The sequence below is a fragment of the Cheilinus undulatus genome, linkage group 3 (assembly GCF_018320785.1).
Source record: "Cheilinus undulatus linkage group 3, ASM1832078v1, whole genome shotgun sequence".
Lineage (NCBI taxonomy): Eukaryota > Metazoa > Chordata > Actinopteri > Labriformes > Labridae > Cheilinus > Cheilinus undulatus.
Window position 1 is genome coordinate 33,473,983 of NC_054867.1, and position 20,301 is coordinate 33,494,283.

General features: G+C 38.0%; 1 protein-coding gene across 2 annotated transcripts in view; it reads left to right on the top strand.

Annotated features, from left to right (window-relative positions):
* LOC121507240 (guanine nucleotide-binding protein G(i) subunit alpha-2) overlaps positions 1 to 20,301 on the top strand; it is a 75,558-nt gene that overhangs the window by 50,806 nt on the left and 4,451 nt on the right. For both annotated transcript variants that reach the window (XM_041783479.1, XM_041783480.1), the window contains 4 exons: positions 1,159 to 1,201; positions 4,393 to 4,534; positions 9,966 to 10,126; positions 17,681 to 17,809. In XM_041783479.1, the coding sequence (XP_041639413.1) occupies positions 1,159 to 1,201; positions 4,393 to 4,534; positions 9,966 to 10,126; positions 17,681 to 17,809 (475 nt within the window). The remainder of the gene's footprint in view (positions 1 to 1,158; positions 1,202 to 4,392; positions 4,535 to 9,965; positions 10,127 to 17,680; positions 17,810 to 20,301) is intronic.

Genomic DNA, 20,301 nt, shown 5'->3' on the forward strand with positions numbered 1-20,301 from the left:
TAGAAGCTCTTTAACCCAAATGATATTTTTAATGCTAAAATATGATTATTATTGTTATTCATGAATTTTCAAATTTACTGATTTACAAAAAAAACTGAAAAAATAGTAAAGCACTTATTTATTTCTTGATTAATTGTCAAATTATAGTTATTTACCTGCATTCCTGAACAGAAAAATTAGTTTTAGTGGTTGAATGTTATGCTCAGAGAAGCCCAGTGAGCCAGCTCAAATTTGGGTATAAAAGGGTGAATTCAGTTTGAAATTCCTCATTTCTGTTCAAAATGGTAAAACATGGAGAGCTCACTAAAAATGAAAGAGTCTGCATTAAAGCACTTCATGATGCTGGATAGTCTCTGAGACAAATATGACAGGTGGTCAAATAAATTTGTTAATTTATATATATATAAAATATCTCTAATTGTGATTTGTTACCCCAATATTGCAATTTCATACACGATAATTTTTTGTTCCCCATCTAATGTGTTGTTCACCAAATGAGAATGAGAATATGTGAATACTTTTTATAGGCACTATATGTTGAGACAATGTGAAGAAAAATGTATAGTTGCATGCCCTTTTTGGGCTTTCATATTGCACAAAACAAAGACATGTTTATGCTCCATGTAACTTTAGTGTTGAAGTGAAAGCCATCCATTGTGCAGAATTAATGATCTGTGCAAATTGATTTTCAGAAGTTACATGAGCAAAAGCAAACTAAAAGCTGTCAAGAAAGAAAAAATATTATTTGCAATTTGCATGTAGTTTTCAAAGCATACCAGTTTAATTGGTTGAAACATTCTATGTCACCTTTATGTTCTCTTTGAAGTAAAACCTCTAATAAGAGTTAAATTTAAGGCTTGATACCATCTCTCCTCCTTGCACTTTTCTTCTAAAGGAGTGAAAAATGGGCAGACATTGAGCCATGAAGAGGGGGAATACTTTAAATCTATCTGTACATCTAGTACATGTCTAGAGATGGAAACATAAATAAACCAGACGACCCAGAGGACACGCTGCAATGCTGGTGGCAGGTCATCTGTTGGTCACATGTTGTCAAGGCAAAAACTAAGGTTCAAATTTATCATCAATGCGCTTTCACAAAGAATGAAAAAAGCTGTGTATTTCCTTTGTGACTATAATGTTTTCATGTTCCCGCAGGTGCTGGGGAGTCAGGGAAGAGCACCATTGTAAAGCAGATGAAGTAAGTGAAAAAAGCAATCTTCATATCATCTTTTGGTGTTATTTCTGTGTGAGGTAAAGATGGATTCTCCACTTTAAATATAACTTCTTTTTTTTTTTACAGTTAAACTTAAGCCTTTGCAAACTGTGGTTTAGGTACTGAGCATACAGCATGTCAAATCACTTGGATTATTTTAGCATAGTAGCAGACATACAGGAACAGTATGTCCTCTTCTATGGTATTACCTGTTCAAAACACAAGAGAAAAGAGGAGTAAAAGAGAATATCTGTGAACCAACCATCCCACTACATGCACACAAAACCAACACAAACACACAAACAGGACCCTAAATGACTTAATTATTCACATTCCTCTGGGCTAGCAAGGAATTGAATCAATATTTTATGAGGCTGGAGCAGGAACAGTCTGCCTCCTTTTGAAGCCAGGATATTAACACCTACAGGCATACAGAAAAAACACTGACTGGAAGACAAACACTCACATTATGTAATATTACACATCAATACACCTTTCTAAATGCAGCATTATGGCATAGAAGTTAGTCAAAATAATTGGTTTTATTAGAAAGTTTCGAAATAAAAATGATTTCCCCACTAATTGGCCACTGTTCATTATTGTCTGCATCAGCTGTTTAAAGTAGTTTCACTTTAAATTGATGTGAGGTTGCTCAGTTTGTTGGTGTGCTGCCTCTGCATTTTCCTCTGCAGACTGGTGCATGTACACTTATTTCCCTGACTCTCAGGTTCACAGAGAGAGGTAGAGACAGGATACTGCATCATCTAGAGACTGCGGAGTTTTGGCAGTTTTAATATGTGTAAAGTGCACAGCTGCACTTTAGCTGACAACAAGCAGACAGGATGTTTGTGATGGACATGGACAGCATGCATAAAGGCAACATGAATGTGTTGACAAAAAGTACCTTCTGAGCTTTAAAGTATAAAACGTGTAAATACACCACTTTAATTACTAGTGTTTATATATCATTTCATACTTGGGTTTTGAGAGACAGGCAGAGAAAACTTAGTTGGGTTTCCATCAAGTGGTCTGGTTCAGTTCAGTTTGGTTCACAATTATTTGCTCTTGGGAAAGATGGGTACTAGGTTAGCTTAGTTTGTAGAGTAGGCAGCCATAGTCAAAGGCTACCATCCTTGACTATGGACTGGAAAATATTGAATGAAGCCTGAGTGATGCCTGCCATCTGGGTACAGAGTCCAATAAGGCTTTCTCAAACTAACTTTAGATCAACCTAGATATAGGCAAAGTTGTGGAGTTGAGGCAGGTTGTTTTTATCAATAAATAAATAAATGATTAGATAACACAAATTGCTGCTCCTGACTCTTGAATATAGTACAAACGCATGGTACAAAGACAGAAATTATAGATGAAATATTTTACTTTTTTTAAATACTTTTATTGTCAAGATGAAAACTATTTGAACAAAATGTGCCAGAGATTGAGTATTTTTCTTGTTTAAAATGTTGTGTGATGGTCATGAAGCTGATCATACTTCTCTATACTTCTTATTGAGGTGGTAGTGGGTGTTGGTGTGAGGAGCATCATATGAAGGAGTCTGGTGCATGTGAGTGGGGTTGGCAAAATATCACAGAGGGTCAAATTATTAGGAACAGCTCTAACAACAAAAGCAACACAATAATCTCAGTAATAAACATAAAGAAGAAGGAATCATCTCTCAGACAGTGTCAGAATTTACAAAGTCAGACACTTATTAAAGTAAAATTAATCGTAGAGATGTTGTTATTGGTGTGCATTATATTGCACAGATGTGACGAATGATTAATTTATTATCTGTGGGTAATAAGTAAGTGGATAAGCACCATCATAAAAGTCACAGGTAAAACACAATTTGAAAAGCACCTCTCTGATGTCCTCTAAATGTGCTTTCATATCTTATGTCCTCTAACTTTGTGTCTTATGAATCAAACTCTGTCCATTTAATCCGTCTGATTAAATTGGCCAGTGATTTATCGTTCATCCTCATTTTAAAACATTGATCAGTTATATATAGACAGTTTGTGCCCATAAAGGCAGTAAATATATATTTCGGTAATTTGGAAATTGGGTCATATTGGTACTTGGCAATAGTAGCAGCACTAGCCTCCAGAGATTATAGTGAGCATTGCCGCATTGGTCGCATTTGCCGAGAAGCTACCTCTACCTCTATTGAACATTTTTGAAGCGTTTTAATATTCACACAGAAAGCCTCTTTGTTTGGTACTATTTTACAATGCAAACTTAGGCTACATGCTCTTCCACCTTAGCATTATCTAATCAGCTGTTTGAGTCATGACTTCATCAGAGACAGTAGCAGGGCATGTATGTTTTAGATTGGAGCTTTGCAAGGGAGATCTACCTGATGACAAACAGAATCTGGTAGGGGTGAGGGAAAAAATCCTTACAGCATAGTATTGTGATATTTTGCGCGGCGATATGTCGTATCTTCCTCCAAGTATCTTTTTTTTTTTTCAAATTAATTGCTAATATGAACTGAAGTCTTCGATACTGGATAAATAGCATCAGTTACTCTTCTGTCCACTTGATGATGCTGTTGCGCCCTTTGTCCAGTGAGGTCTGCAGAGGTGACAGTCATACAGCAGGAGAAAGTTAGTACAACCAATATGGCAGCAGGGAGAGGGCATTAGGAATGCAAGCAGGGCACAAACAACATGGACATGTCACATGGGCTTTGCAAGGAGTACCACATGAAAATAAAATACTGCAATAAAGTGAAGGTGAGGCTAATGCTAAATCAGCCATAAAAAAATGGTGTAGATAGCAATATATCACGATATATGGTGTCGCAATACTCTGTATTGCAAAATGTTTAAAATCGCAATAATATCGAATCGTGTCATAAGTATCGCGATAATATTGTAGGGCCACTAGTGATTCCCACCCCTAGAATCTGGCTAGTTTATCAGCTTTGCAAGGTCAGGCTTTTCATACTTCTTCCCTGGTTAAAATCCAGAGCCCTCACTTTGTAAAAACAATAGATGAATTAGCCTGAGTACATCTCAGCTGCATACCTTTCAATTTTTCAATCATATAATCCCCCTTCAGTCCCTCCACTGCATCATAGCAAAAAGTATCATTTTTGTATAATTGACTACAAAAAAAAATACGAACCTTTAATGTACATGTTAACGATCTGTGAAATATTTTGGCTTTCTTAGGATCATCCATGAAGACGGCTACTCAGAAGATGAGTGTAAACAGTATCGAGCAGTGGTTTACAGTAACACCATCCAGTCGATTATGGCTATAGTTAAAGCCATGGCCAGCCTGAAGATAGAATACAGCAACGAGTCTCGAGTGGTAAGACACACAAGCACAACAACACTCTAAGATCTTATGCATCTTAAATGTATGGCATTTCTGTGCACATTACTGAATCTGTATTAGCTCTGCCCTTTTTCTTCAGCCTTTGTCTGTCATCTGATTGCATCAGCATGGATTGACCACAGGCAGTATGTTTCTTGAGGCTTCAGACCAGTCATTGACTGTATCAGGCAGAACTAGATTGCATACTACAGACAGGAGTCATAATGTCTAAACTGATCAAAAATGCAGAGATGGTAACTGAATATCTATGGATCTAGAGTATCATCTGCTATTATTCTCAAGACTGAGACTGTCACCAGTTGCCTCATTTTCTGCATCCCAGAGTATCCTTTTACTTTATTTCTGTCTAGAAATAATTGGGGTGAACAAGTGTGAAACAAACATTTTGCTCCTACTGTTACTGTAACGGGGTAAAACCTATTTTGCAAAGATTTCTTAGAGGCTGTGATGCCTCTGGGTAAACGCGTTTGTTTCTCACATCACGTCTCCTCCTCCTCATTGTGTAACACTTAATCTGCACAAATGTTCTACCCAATGTGGGTGTGATTTCTCACATTCACCTGTTCACAGCAGCCACTTCTCGGAGAGAAACTTTCTGTTAATGCTTTAAAGGGAAAAAAACGAGTACATAGTGTGATACTTCTCTGATCTTTCTTTTTAACCTGCAGGGGAAAAAAACAGGTCTTCATCCTTGACACTTCACCTCCTCTGTCTTTGATCTGCTCTCTCTTCAGAGTTGCAATACAAAGAAAAGAGGCTACGAGTGCTGATATTAGATGCTGCAGCACCAGACGGGCCTCTGAGACTTGTTTGGAGATTGGATTTATACAAAAGGTGCTGGAGGGACACGTTTTAGAGAGCACATTCAGTGTTCCTGAAGCTTTCTGCTACCTCAGCAATGACACAAATTAAGTCTATGTTGTTTTTTCAGTCATCAGCTAAAAAAGAGACCATGAGGGGGCCCAGAATTGTCTTGTTTCAATTATTTCAAACCTTGATTTATCATTTGGTGTCTGTTTTGCATTTTTGTGTCGTCTGGTGGAGAGTAATGTCTGTCAACCTTAACAAAGTTTTAAAAGAAGGAACAGTATTTAAATTTTCTGCAAATTTATATGAAACTATGAGCATGTTTGCAAAACTAGTTTAACCTACAGTAGTGAATAACGCCACCAAATTTTGAGGATTTTTGATACATATTGAAAATACAATACAGGCTGCTGTTTTAATGATCAACAGTATCAAAAAGTACTGAAATATTAGCAAAACTAAATCTGTTTAATGAAACAGAATTAGTAGACGAATGAATCAGGAAGAAAGGAAATTGGCCAATATTTTGTGACTTCTTTATTTGCTGTTGGGGCATCATGGATATTGTTTGATATTTTTCTAATATCAAACTGAAGTTTAAAATTCTAGTATCGTGACAACCTTTAGTCTTTAATTATTAGTAAGGGTGACCTAGGGTCATTTTTCCCAGCTCCATAAAATATTTATACATTACATCAGGAAGGATTTTCAAGGGCTTTACGTATGTCCTCAGTAATGGTTCCACCCTCTGTCAGATGTTAACTGTATGTTTCATAGGCCAGTTTGTTAAAATGTGCCCTTTAGGGTTTAGTCTACTGAAACCTAGGGATGCATGATAGTGGATTTTTGCTGATATTCGATATGCCGATGTTTACAGATTCATTTTAGCTGATACCAATATCGATACTGATATTTAAATATGTTTTACACATCTAAAAATTCAGTCCTTTAAACACAATTTAAGGTTTGAGGATGAAAAAAGAAAAACTTTTTTTAAAACATAATTTAAAGTTTAAAGAATGAGGATGAATAAAGAAAAAGATCTCAACTTACATAGGTCTGTTAGTCCAGCCTAAAACTCCACTAATTTATTAGTATATGGCTAAATTTTATAGTCAATACATGCTGATATTCATGGGCAAAATATTGGATATAAATATTGGCAGAAATTTTGATATCTCCTGGTACCAATATTTGCCTTTCAGCTAATATCTGCTGATAACAATATCAGGCCGATGATATCGTGCATCCCTAGTTAAACCTTTTACCTAAAATTGGCAGTCATAATTGTTCTCTTAACTGTAATTTAAGCAGCACCTCCAGTGTTGAAAAATTAAGCCAGTCTAAGAACTGAGCCTCCTCAGGCCACTTGATGAGATTCTTCGCTTCAAAGGCAACGAGTCCCCATCCTTACCCGACCCACCAGTTCATATATCCATTGCATAGATATATTTCACATATCTAACCTCCCATAAAAAGTGTTTAAGAAGGGCAGGACTTTTCAAAAAGTCCCAGAAGGTGATTGAACTTTATTATGTGGTCTCTTTTCCCTTTGGGTGGAAGTTATATGTGAGTTCACTCCTTGACAGCCTACATACCACTTTATTTCCATTTCAGACTTTAAAAAACTATCATATCACGCTGTTCCTACAACACTCTAACCGCTAAGCCACCGCTGAGCTTCTCATGTTTACATCCGTGAAATGCCAGACAGGAAGGCAGCGGCCATGAACAGAAGCTACAGCGGCCTCAAGTGGCTGGAGGTTCATTAAAGTTTTAAAGAGCATTATAGCCTGGGATTTCAAGCCTGTGTTTGTAAAAATGATGGGTTATTCATTTAACCGACTCATAAATCCCGCGCCAGCTAATTTTATAAATGAATGTAACCGTTTAGCTATTGACCGTGTGCATCCTTAGTTCAATATAGCAAACAGTTCAAACCAGAGAAGCAAAAAACAAAGAATAGTCTGAAAATTGGACGAATTTTACTTGACGCCTCCAAGGACTCTGAGGCATGCAGGTAAAATTGCAACCGACCCCCTTTATCCTGGGCATGGACTTTTTGAGGCTCTCCCCTCTGGCATTAGGACCAAAACCTCACGTCGCAAGAACAGTTTCTTCCTGTCTGCTGTCACTCTGTCTCCTGAACAGTACTCCGGCCCTCCCCCCATAGACTGTCACTGAACTTTAGAACCAGCAGACAAAAACACCAGTCTACCTGCACATCTGTACAGTTTATCCTTTATTTGTACCTTCGTATGAACTTTTGTGATGTTTGTATTGTATTTTAGATTTTTGCTGACCACAATTTTCTATAAAAATCTATTAGAATTTTAGCCTCTTGACATGTTTTATTCTTCCTCTGTGTTATTTGTTTTTGCACCAAACAGCAAGTCAAATTGGCAATAAAAGTCTATTCGGATTCTTTTCACAACTAGCACATCCATTGCAAAGCCAGTAGAGTTTAGGCTAATATCAGGAGCTCTGCCTTGCTCTGAAAATCTTCTCTCTTATTACATTAAAAATAAAAGAAAAAGCTAGAAAACAGAATATGCTAAGCTGCAATAAGATTTTGTTAGACCAGTGAAACATTTTTCCTCTTCAAGAAAGTCTGAAAGCCGATACCATAACTATGGCAATCAGAAACATTCTCATCTTAAAACCAGTCTTCTCAGGTTATAAGTGCCAGAGTTGCAGCTTTAATAAACTCATATTCAGACCTGCTTCAGTGCAATCATTAAACTCCGAAAACCACACCCTGCACACACATAGAAACAGTTCAATAATAAGTCACAGCTTCCCGTCTGCTGCACCCTCTGAGCAGTTCTCAGCCTACGAATGAGCTGTCACCGAGCTCTATCAAAGGCTGAACTCAGGTCTTTGGAGGAGTCACTGTAGCTGGGGTATAAGTATGTCAACTAAAACTGTTATACAAGAACTGAGCACTCTGGCTGTGGCCGTCAGAGCACAACGCACAAGACTTTGTTTGCCTTTGCCAGATCTGTTAAATGTACGTGACAGAACTCTCACACACTCCCACACAAGCAATTAGTGTGTTAGCCTGTCTGTACTTGCACACTAGAAACACTCACACTAATACACACACAGAGATTGTGCATTAGCATGCAGGCATGTTTACAAATGTACTTTAAAATGTACATGAAAAAAAAAACGTGCACACATTATTTAACCTCTTGGCTGTTTAATTTGGCTGTAGGAGCATGACGAGTTTTATCAGCCGGATCACGTTTACAGAAGTTGATTGCTGAATAAATCAAATGTAATCAAACTATTTAATTAAAGAAAGAATCAAATTAAATCTCAACAGCCATAGTCACTGCAGCTACATACAGCACAATTAAACCTTACTGTATAAGATAACAAGACAGCTAATTTGTAATTTAAATCAAACCGAGGAAGTCAGCTGAACTTTTTAAGAGCAGAAAAGTGAGCATCATTACAAGAGAGCAAAGTAAATTATCAATTAACTGGAGGAAACTCATTAAATATGCATTAGAACATGACTGTGCAAAAAGAAGTGTAGTCAGGCGACACTCAAAGATGCATTTCTCATTACATGTGACAGCACACACTCAGATCTTTCCTTTAACTTCAAATATGACTTTTAATATCCATATTCAGACTACTTAACAACAGAGAAGCAGCCCGTCTTGCACCTAGATACTGACCACAACCACTGCAATGCTGACACGTGCAAATGAACCAAGTAGAAGGAGGATTAACTATTGATTTAGTTTTAGCATGAATAGAACTCAGAGTGGATAGCTAATGTCATACTGACATAAGGGTGGGAAAATGGGAAAAAATAAAAGATGATACATGGATTATCAGTCGTAAAGCATCCTACAGGATATGTTCATGAGTCACAACTGTATGTCATGGGTCAGCAGCTTGTTTTAAGTTTTCAGTGATTTTGACTTTTTACACCCCTTTTTGCCAATTTTAACCACAGGTGGCCCATGTTGCCAGTTTATATCAATGTTTCATCCCATTCCACATAATTTTCACCTATTTATTGCACGTTAAACCCATTTCAGCCACTTTTTTTAATCCCTTAAACACTTTTTGTGCCTGTTTTTGCCACTTTGCCACTGTTAACCCATTTATGTTCTTTAAAAATCCAATTTCACCACCTTTTCCATCATTTTTTGACATTATTAACCAATTTTAGCCATTTTAACCCATTATAGTTAGGTTTTTAACAAAAGTTATTTCATATAAAGAAGGCCAAATGAATAAATTAAGATATTTGTTTCTTTGATAAGAGTGGGTATTATTCAGGTCAGAGGTTGAGAACTACTGGCCTAGTGGTTTAAGGTACACCCCATGTACTCGGTTGGCCTGGGTTCAACTCCGTCCTGTGGCACTTCCCGCATGTCTCTCCCCAGCTCTCTAATTCCTGTTTCCAGCTCTATCAGCTGTCCTCCTCCATCAATAAAGGCATGGAAAGCCAAAAAAATAGATCCTTAAAAAAAAATTTTATTTAACATTTTGTCACCAGTGACACTTTCTGTGTGTTTTTGAGTCATCCTCTCATTGTAACCCTCCTCCCTTTGCTTTCTATCGCCCCCTGCAGGACGATGTCCAGCAGCTCTTTGCTCTGTCTGCAGCTGCAGAGGAACAGGGCATCCTTCCTGATGAGCTGGCCAATGTGATCAGGAGACTGTGGGCTGATAGCGGCATTCAGAGCTGCTTTGCACGGTCGCGAGAGTACCAACTGAATGACTCTGCAGCATAGTGAGTACCACTGTTTTAATACCACAACCGTCTTAAGTGATTTTATCTCAACAAAGTCCAAGTCTATGATTTTTGTCCACTTTTGGCTGCCACCTTTCTGCATTTTTTTATAGCATCCCAACTTTTCCTCTTGTACTTACACATCGATAAATTTGCAATTTACTCCTGCATACATTTGACTCTGTTTCAGCACTATAAATGTAAATGTGGCTTAGTTAAAAACTTCACAGCCAGCTCTCAAATGTATTTATGCATATCAGGCTGCCATACCTATTAGAAAATAGTTCTGTAAATGTAATCATGCTGCATTGCTTTATAAGATTACAGAACAGCTCTAGAGAGTGAGAGTTAGAAAGGTGTCAGTGATAGTACTTGCTCTGGTTTATTTCATATCATCACATAACTCAGGCTGTTTAATATTCCTTCCTTTTATTGATGCCTCCTCTTGGTGATGTGATAGATCTAATGGTGCTGTACTTTCAGCCTCTCTTATATGCACCGCAGTGAGAAACCTGTCTGTGACCCCTTCAGGGAGCAATACAGGCAGAAAGAATAGTCCAATAACTTCCATTTGGGGATTCTCTTCACCTCTCTGGGTTTTATTGTCAAATTTTGTAACCTGATAAGTCGAGGGCAGAATGGTTTCTCTTGAGGGAGGAAGAAGGTGAGACTCTGAAAATTGTGTTTACTATGAGAAACTCTGAGGAAATTTTGCCTCCAAGTAAATCATTTGAATTGCTAGTCGTGATGTTCAAACCCCCATAGTGACCTGTGTGATTTTATTTCATGATGAACATGTTGAAATGCTTTTTGGCAGCGATATTAAACTGGTCAGGAATAATGATTTATTTTGCTTTCCCTTTGATCCCATTTAGACATATTTGTAACAGCTGCAATATGTGAAAGAAAAATGTTTGTTCCATCATTTATAACGTGTTCAGTCCCTTCATTAGGTCTGCCGGGTTGTGTTGTCTCATTAATTTTCATCACCCTGCGGTGATGGCATGCGTGAATCGTGAGATTTGTTCAGAAAAAGCTTTGATGTGAACAGTATGTCTCTGTCTGTGAAGAGTACAGTAGGTTTTGATGGTCACTGATGCTCCAGCTGGCCTTGGATGATGATGTCATGCTTGTTTATGTGGGTCAGGTTGTGTTAAACATGCTGAGGATGGTTCCACACTCCCCTACTGACCAGCAGTCTGTCAGAAAGCAGGGACAACAGAGAGGGATAAAGAATTGGTCTCAAGAATTAAAGAGGGAAAGAAACATGGCCATTGACAGACAGAGAGGAGATAATCTAATTTTGTATGATAATAGAAAAGGGATATAAGAATTAATAGTAATAGAATTTTAAAAATCAATGCAAAAACTGACTGTTTAAATCGACCTGACAAAAGTGTTTTTCACTATTTAACCTGAAGAAGATGCCTTTGGCTTTTTTTGATGGACTTTAAAGCTGAAGCAGAAGCACATATTTTGATCTGTTTTTATAAAAAATAAATAGATTATTCTGTTAGGCTCTGATGGCCATGTGGTAGTAAGATAAATAATGTCTGCATGTTGGCATGGTGGGCAATGAGAGTTAACATGGAGGGGTAGGGGGCTCTGGGATTTCAGAGCTCACTGTTCAAGCCTTCCTGAGGGGTCATGGGACTAACTGAATGAAACTAGAGGGGCCTTGTTGCAAACTGCAGATCTCAGATGCTCCCTCACACAGACCACTACTGTTAGACACCGCCTCTGTATGAATGGAAGAGATGAAATTTGCCGGGACATATTTCCAAAAATTTTATAATTTTTTTTAAATTAAAATTTATTTTTAAGCAAAGTCTGGCTGTTACTTTCATGAAATAACCACATGCTAGCATCCCAGACTAAGCAGCATCTCATAAATAAAACTGGAAAAATCAGAGGTCTAATCTGGGATTAAATTATGTATGAACCTGTCTTAAAAGGAGTTGCACAAACAGCGGCTCACTTCAGCTTTGTAAGCTACGCTGCCTATGTAGATAACGTTACTATGTAAGCCAATGGAGCTATGTTAGCTTTGGCTTTAGCAAATGTAGCTAAAGCTCACAAAGTTACGTTAGCAACATGAGCTACATAACTGGGGCTAAAGCTAACATAGCTAGGACGCTAATGTAACTAACATCAGCTACATTAGATCTAGCAAATGTTGCATAACAAAATCATAGCTTTGATAGGTCAAGTTTTAGCTACGTTGGCTATGTAGCTATTTTATCTATTCATAGAAACAGTGTAATATCACTTCCCACTCTCTAGGGTGACCACACCTCTGTTTGGGAGGAGGCTTCTTGTTTTAATGCCAGCAGATTGGGAAACACCAGTAGCAAAGCAATTAAACGCTAGTGTGTTAAATTTTAAGCATCAAATAATTAAAAAGACATAATTTACCACGTTTTTTTAATCCTAAATTGATGAAGAATAAAAGAATAGCTCTGTAATAGTCTGTTATAGTGGTCAAATGCCAGACCATTGTTGTGTTTCTACTGACTTTAAGCTAGCAATTAATAGCTCAGTAACAATAGGAGCTGCTGTCTGCTTGCCTATAAAACGATTTTTCACACATTCACCAGCATAAGAATGACTCTTCAAAAGTTGAGAGTTAACTCATTTAACATACATGCAGTATGTGATGTTGGTTTATGGCATCTACGGTCACAAGATAGGGCCATTTGTCCAGTTTGACTGATAGAGTCTGAACAGAAACTCATATGTGCCTAAAACTTTGTTTGTTTTATAATTTTAAGATCTCAATCTCAGTCATTTGTAAAGTGCCAATTCATAACTGAAATTTAATCATCATTAGTTATTTCTATTATAATTAAGACTATACTATTACTATCATAATAAAGCCCAGCATTAATCACCATGAGCACAGCACTAGTAGTATTTAGCTCCATTACAGTAGCAACATAACCTTCCATACTGAAGGGCAGGAATGTCGAACAGACCAGACTCATGTTGGCTCATGTCAAGATGCTCTGAAATGTCATATTTTTATGCAGAACTCACATGCTTTTGAATCTGGACCTTCAATAAATGTTAAACCATACGTTTTTCATATTTTGGACTTTTAAAGTGCAAATGACTCAATCTTTTCCATTTACCTCCAGTCATTTTGATGGAACATTTGTAGCCAGAAAGGGGCAGGCATCGTTTCCACTAAGTACCTAGATGGGTTGAAGCTATCAGTTTAGCTTGCATGTCTTACGTTGATAATGTAGCCTCATTAGTGTTTGCCATAGCTATCTTAGCTGCGAGTGTTTTCATGGAGGATTAGCTTTTTCTCCTCTAAGCAGACTGTTTACTCAGCTTTATTAAACATTTTGTAATCAGGTTCTGCAGGTCAGGTTTTTGACTTTTGGTATACTAACTCTTACTGTAATATTTTGATAGTTTTAGCGTGTTTTTCCGTCCTGACAGAGGTGGCGTCTTACAGTAGTGGTCTGCAAAAGGGGGGCGCCTGAGGGCTGCAGTCTGCTGCAGCACTGTCTTGAATGAAACAGAAGAGAATAGAGGTTCCCACTAGACAACCTGGTGACGTTGTGCTGCCCATCGGTTCACACGGTCAATAAGGGCAAACAGGAGTTTAGGGACTGAGTGCCGCTCTTGAGTAGGTCACAAGTATATTGTGTTCATAGAATACCTCATGTCTTTTAAAAATTTGGGAACTACTGAGATAATATTCTTTCCCAAACATATTTGCACATGTGCATATGCATACATACTTGTGGGTTTAGAAGCAGGCCCTTAATGGTCTCACATGGACGTTTAAGGCAGCCATTTCCCATGGGGATTTAATATGTCAACAACTTAACAATGTGCAGAATCAGTATTCAACTCTTAGCAAATACAGCACACACCAGGCCATACACAGCAGAAACAGAAGTGACAGAAGAAATAACGTACCCACCAGAAAACATCTACAGTCTTATTTACACCTGCATTACAAAAGATGTGATGCCCACTGAACTGACAAACAGTATGCAGGACAGCAAATGGTATTCAGAGTTGAAATGCAGCAGCAAATATATATTATGTGAGCAGCTCAGTGTAGCAGTTATGTGAACAATATAAACCATGTAGATATACAACATTTTGATTCCATGAATTGTAAATCAATGAGGATGTGTGGATGGCTACATCCAGACATGGGAGTTCTAACAAGGGCCTCTGCTGCAGGAAAATCACAGTGTGTATAGAGTGAATGCAAACAAACATCCTGTTTACATACTCACATATATACAGTGTGACCTGCTGCCAGAAATCCAAGTCTGCATCAATCCACTATGAAACGTAGACAATCCTGTGGGAAATTCAGCTTGCCCTGAAGAGCAACAATTCATTTCTGCATGTAAACAAGAGAAGAAAACTTGGCTGTTTACTCATGATTCAACCAGCAGGGCTAGCAGGCAGATGAGACCTAAAAAACATAAGCTGCTTTATAAATATGACTTTAAGTCAAAACCCCAGACTAAAGGCCAATAGATTATGTAATAAGATGGTTGATTTATCAAGGTAATGGATAATTACAGGAAGAGCAGACATTTCTGTCATAACACCTTCAAACAGCCACAATATCATAAAACCATAGACTCAGTAAAAAGTTGGTTTGAGGTGTTCTTTAGACAAAGGGATACATAAAGTATCATTAAGCCTTCATCGGGAAGTCAAACGTTTGACTTCCCGATGAAGACGTGTTGCTGAAACACGTTGAAGTGTGTTTTTAAGGTCTACACATGACCATGCCGTGAAAATAAGGGCATTTTAATGCTTGAAGAGAGTGCTTTGGAGGTGTCTTCTTGTTTGTCAGCCACAGTATGATATTCAGTGCAAAAAGAGTGGAATTAGTGTAGTACAAGAACTTATGTGATGACAAAATTCTTACCTTAAGAAAGTCTGTAATCAAGCAGAAATTTGAGTCGATAAAGAGCGGAGAGAGTTCAAAAGAGTCGGAGCAATGACCTTAAACGCACAGTCTCCTTTGGCTTTGAGTCTGGAGTGTGGAACAACAAGCAAACATCTGATACAGGACTGAAGAGTCCTGCTAGCATTGTGAGGCTGCAAAGGTTCTGTAAGGTAGGATTTTGTCTAACCATGTAGGACTTTAAAAGTGAAACAAGAATCTTGAAATTAATTCAGAAATATTTGGAAAGCTAGCAGAGAGAATACAGAATTGGTGATAAGTTTGACAATTTTTGAAGATCCCTACCATTTTGTCATATCACATCGACAAATCTTCAGATATTTTTACGACTACTAAACAACTATCATCAATTTATTTGCCACTGAATTGATTAAGTAACAATACCAGTTTGTTTCAATCCAAATAAATCTTTGATGCATAGCTTTTAAAACTGATTTACTGTACATTTGTGCTTTGTTTTAAATCATCACCAAACCTACTCCACAGGTCCAGCTCATTCACTGAATCACACCAACACATAGCAGCACACTGACACTGACCGACTTGTGTACAGAAAAATCAGTACTGAACTTAAACTCAGGGTGCAGCAGGGATGTTTTTCTGTGGGTTAAAACAGGAACAGTACTGGCAACAAGACTGATATTTATACAGCATATTAAAACATAAATCAGTGCAATCATAACACAGCAGTTATGGTCAAATTAGGAAATAAGGTCACTCTGTATTACAAATGAAACTATCTGACAACACCAAATCAGAAGGGCATTAAGAGAAATATGACAAAAAATGTCACCTGATGCTGCTAAATGCGTTTCTGTTGTCTCCATCTACTCAAAAACATTGGTGTAGAGTAACATAATACACTATATGGACAAAAGTATTCGGAGCCTGTTAATTGTTGAGGTATTTCAATCAGACCTGTTGCCATGGGTGATTAAAATCAAGCACCCATGCAGTCTCCATTTGCAAACATTTGTGATGCAATATGGGTTGTTCTGAAGAGCTCAGTGACTTCAAGCATGCTACTATGATTGATGCCACATCATCAATACTCTGCTGATTCCATCGCTGAAGAGTTGTGAACTTCCACTGGCATTAAAGTAAGCACAAAAACTGTGCGACGGGAGCTTCATGGAATTGGTTTCCATGGCCGAGCAGTTGCATGCAAGCCTCACATCACCAAGTCTAATGCCAAGTGATGGAGTGGTATAAAACAAACCAACACTTGCCTGTGCAGCAGTGGAAATATGTTCTATGGAGTGTCAGATCACACCTGTTTGGCAGAGTCTTGGTTTTGCAGAGGCTGGGAGAATGTTACCTGCCTGAATGCAATGTGCCAACTGTGAAGTTTGGTGGAGAAGGGATAATGATATGGGGCTGTTTTTCAGGGTTTCCTCCAGTGAAGGAAACTCTTAATGCTTCAGCACACCAAGACATTTCTGACAGTGCTATGCTTCCAACTTTGTGGCAACAATTTGGGGAAGGCCCTTTTCTATTCCAGCGTGACTGTGCCCCAGTCCACAAATCAAGTTTTCTAAAGACATGATTTGATGAGTTCAGTGTGGAAGAGCTTGACTGACACACACAGAGCTCTGACCTCAACCCCATCAAGCACCTTTGGGCTGAACTGGAATGGAGAATGCAAAGCCAGGCCTTCTCGTCCAACATCAGTGCCTGACCAAATTCCCACAACACACTCCAAAATCTTGTGGAAAGCTTTCCAAGAAGAGTGAAGGCTGTTATAGCTAGGGGGCAATTCCAAATTGAAGTACATGTATGTCAGTACAGTCCCTGTTGGTGTAATGGTCAGATGGCCAAATACTCTTGTCCATATAGTGTACATTTACTCCCATTACTGTAATTTAGAAGATTTTTTGTGTACTTTTATTGGTTAACTTAGAGATATTGCTGAAGTACATTTAAAGTAAATAAAAAATCTAATCACAAAAAGAGGAGATTCAAGTGTCCCTAAACTAATGAAACGGGCTAGTTTGGGCTGCGCTACCACATATAAAGAGAATTATTCCACATTACATCCTAAATTTGTTGTTGTTGTTGTTTGCTGTCACTGCACATAAAAGAAAGATCTATTCAGACCCAGCCTATGACATGACTTCTACTTTTACTTGAGAACAGTATTTGTGTGTTTTTTTCCATTTCTGTCAAAGAAGAACAAAAATTTGTAATGTAGGGTTAAACTGATCCTCATTCTGCTAGTTAACAGTTGGAGCTGCATTTATGGTACGTTAAAAGCTTGTTATGTCGCAGTCTTAAGTTGTGTAATGCATTTGGTCATTTCTTAAATATTACCTTTGCGTAATCCTTAAACAGGCACTTAAACAGTCTAATGAAATGCTCTTACATAAAGTTTAAAAGCTGTGATTGAGTGCAGTAGAACATGAGTCACTCCACAGAAGGTTCACAAAATGACTGAAGTTCACTGCAGTTCAGAGCGGTTCAGTGTGATGCAGAATATTCGGTCTGATGCTAATGCATTTTAAGTGTGCTGTCTATTAATGTGATGTATGTACTGTCTCGCAGTCTTGAAATAAAGTTAAAACCCTCCCTTCCTCTGTCTGTCTGCCTCTGTGTCTCTCTTCTAGTTACCTGAATGACTTGGAGAGGATAGCTAAAGCCGATTACATCCCCACCCAGCAGGATGTGCTGCGAACTCGTGTCAAGACCACAGGCATTGTGGAGACTCACTTCACCTTCAAGGAACTGCACTTCAAGTAAGGACTGACCTGATATGTGGACTGACCTGATATGTGGACCTTGCTTACATTTGAAGCTGAAAAATACACATCAAAAGTTGCTTTTGTATCAAAACAAGGCATTTTATAAACTGAAGCTCTCATTCTGCATCTCACACCTAGTTGAAGTGTGCAGTTGACATTAAGGAAGGTGAGCATTAGTGAGACCCCCTGGGGTTCTTTGAGCTCTTCTGCTTGCTTGGAGTGTCATTACAGACTACAAAACAAACTGCACGTTGCCACTAAGTCATAAAAGCCAAGTAAGACTACCTGAACCATGACTAATACTGAATAAATTATTACTTCCCGGCTGCGACTTTAAAGAGCAGAGCGGTAAAAACTTGCATGTTTTCATGATGATTTAATTGAACGAGTCCACTTCAGCGGAAGCAGTGACATCTCTGTTCCAGCTTCCTCCTCCTGACTCAAAAATGTAAAATCAAGCTACTCAGATGCATAATTGCACCAGCAATTAAATGCTTAATTATCATAACTGCACTGAGAGCAGTCTTGGTAAATGAATGAGATCCTGCCCACCACACTCACTCAAAATCAGAGCTTTGCTGCTAATATTCAAGTACATCCTTCATGCTTTAGCACCATGGGTCTTATATAAAATATGCTAATATCAAGCCTAAGCACTCTTGTGAGGGGTACTAATGGATGTATAGAAATGGAGGTTCATGAGAGATCTGTCAGAGTGGGAACACTTGATAAAAGCAGCTAAAGTAGAGAAGATGCATGACCTGTGTCGGAGAATTTTTAAAATATGTCATATAGTGTTGTCATGATACCAGATTTTAAACTTTGATACATTTGCAGTAAAAAATATAATTGTATCAATTCCTGTTTCAATACAATGGCAACAAAAAAGAAGCTTTTGAGAAATTCATTGTTTGTGGAGATTTTTGCCAATTTATGCCTGTGAATCTATGATTTCTTATTCTGATGTTCCACATAAGGATGTTCCCAGGCTGCTACTTTCCAATTCGGCTAAATGTGCATTTAAAGTCCCTGTAAAGTGATAAAAAAAATCTTTATTTTAGGTTTTTTGTATGACAGGCCAATGTGTTATCAACCACCAGGTCAAATCGCGTCGTAGCCTCCAAAATCCCGAATCTTAAAAATCAAACATGTTTGATATTTATGGTTCTAGGTCGTAGTGCCTCTGGCAGAGTACCCACAACAACCAATGAGCGAGCAGATGGAGTAGCGTCACAGCTGGATCATACATACTTTCACCGCACACAACCATAAACACAACTTCACCCTAATTTCAGCCATGATTTCCTCCCGAGTCTTTCCCTTGTTTTATGATTTTTGCTGCACCTGTAACTCATGCCAGGACAGCCTTGACAGACATCCGTGTTTTGTTTTTGTTCTGAAGTCACGTGATCCCGCGAGGTTGTAGGCAGGTTAGCAGGTGTGTGGTCTCCAGTGATCTGACAGTCTGGCTGAATCATCTAGTGTGTGCGTTCCGAGGATTAGAGATGAAAAATCTTTGGAAGTTGTCCTGAAGTCTGTGGTCTCTCAAGGTTTTAAAATCGTTTTAGATTATAAAATTGTCTAGTGTGTGGCCGGCCTTAAAATCCTGAAAAAATGAGGCAATAATATCTGATCTAGGATGGTGTGGGTGTGTCAGTTGAATGAGCTGAAGCCAAACCCACTCATCCTCTTGAAAAAAGAAAACAAAAAAAAAACCTCTTCTGATGAGAGCGCAGTTGCCTGGCTCTGTGTCATTTTTAAAATTATCTTTTATTGTCTTACTTTCTATTTTTATTACTTCCATTACCATGAATGTCTGTTTTCCCATCTTTAATTTGAACATATGAACTTTACCGCCTGTGTTTCCTGATTAGAAATTCATGATAGCATTTCCTCAGTCCTCTGTACCTGTTTTAAAGAGACCTTTATTTTCTGACTTATTTTCCTCAAACCTTGTGGATGGTGGGGTTTTTCTTTGTTTGTTTGTTTGTTTTTCTGGATTTGTTTGTGTGCAAAGCACTTTCTGCTGCATTATTTTTGTGTGAGCAGTACTATACATAAAGTGTGATTGAGGCCCTCCATTGCACCGTTATACATTACATATACATTATACAATCATGCAGTATAGCAACAACATCGACAGACATGTACATATTTAGTGTTTTTATTTCTTGTTTATATATACATATTTATTGTACACATTTATCATATTTTATTTAAGTGGCTGGCTGTAGGTGTGCTGCTGTCTAATACCTTTTTCATTCCAATCTTTTTTTTCTTTTTTGCATTCAGTACACTTAGACAAATTCTGTAAATGTGCCAGTCTTCTTGGTAATGAATCTGATTCTGATTCTGATATCTGGATATTGATAGAAATAGAAAACAAAGCAAGCAGCAGCCAAATGGTCCTGATGTGACCTGTTTCCTGATAAACTCTGTGATATTTACCTTCCTTTCAGCCTCAATATTTGCTCTGAATAATACAT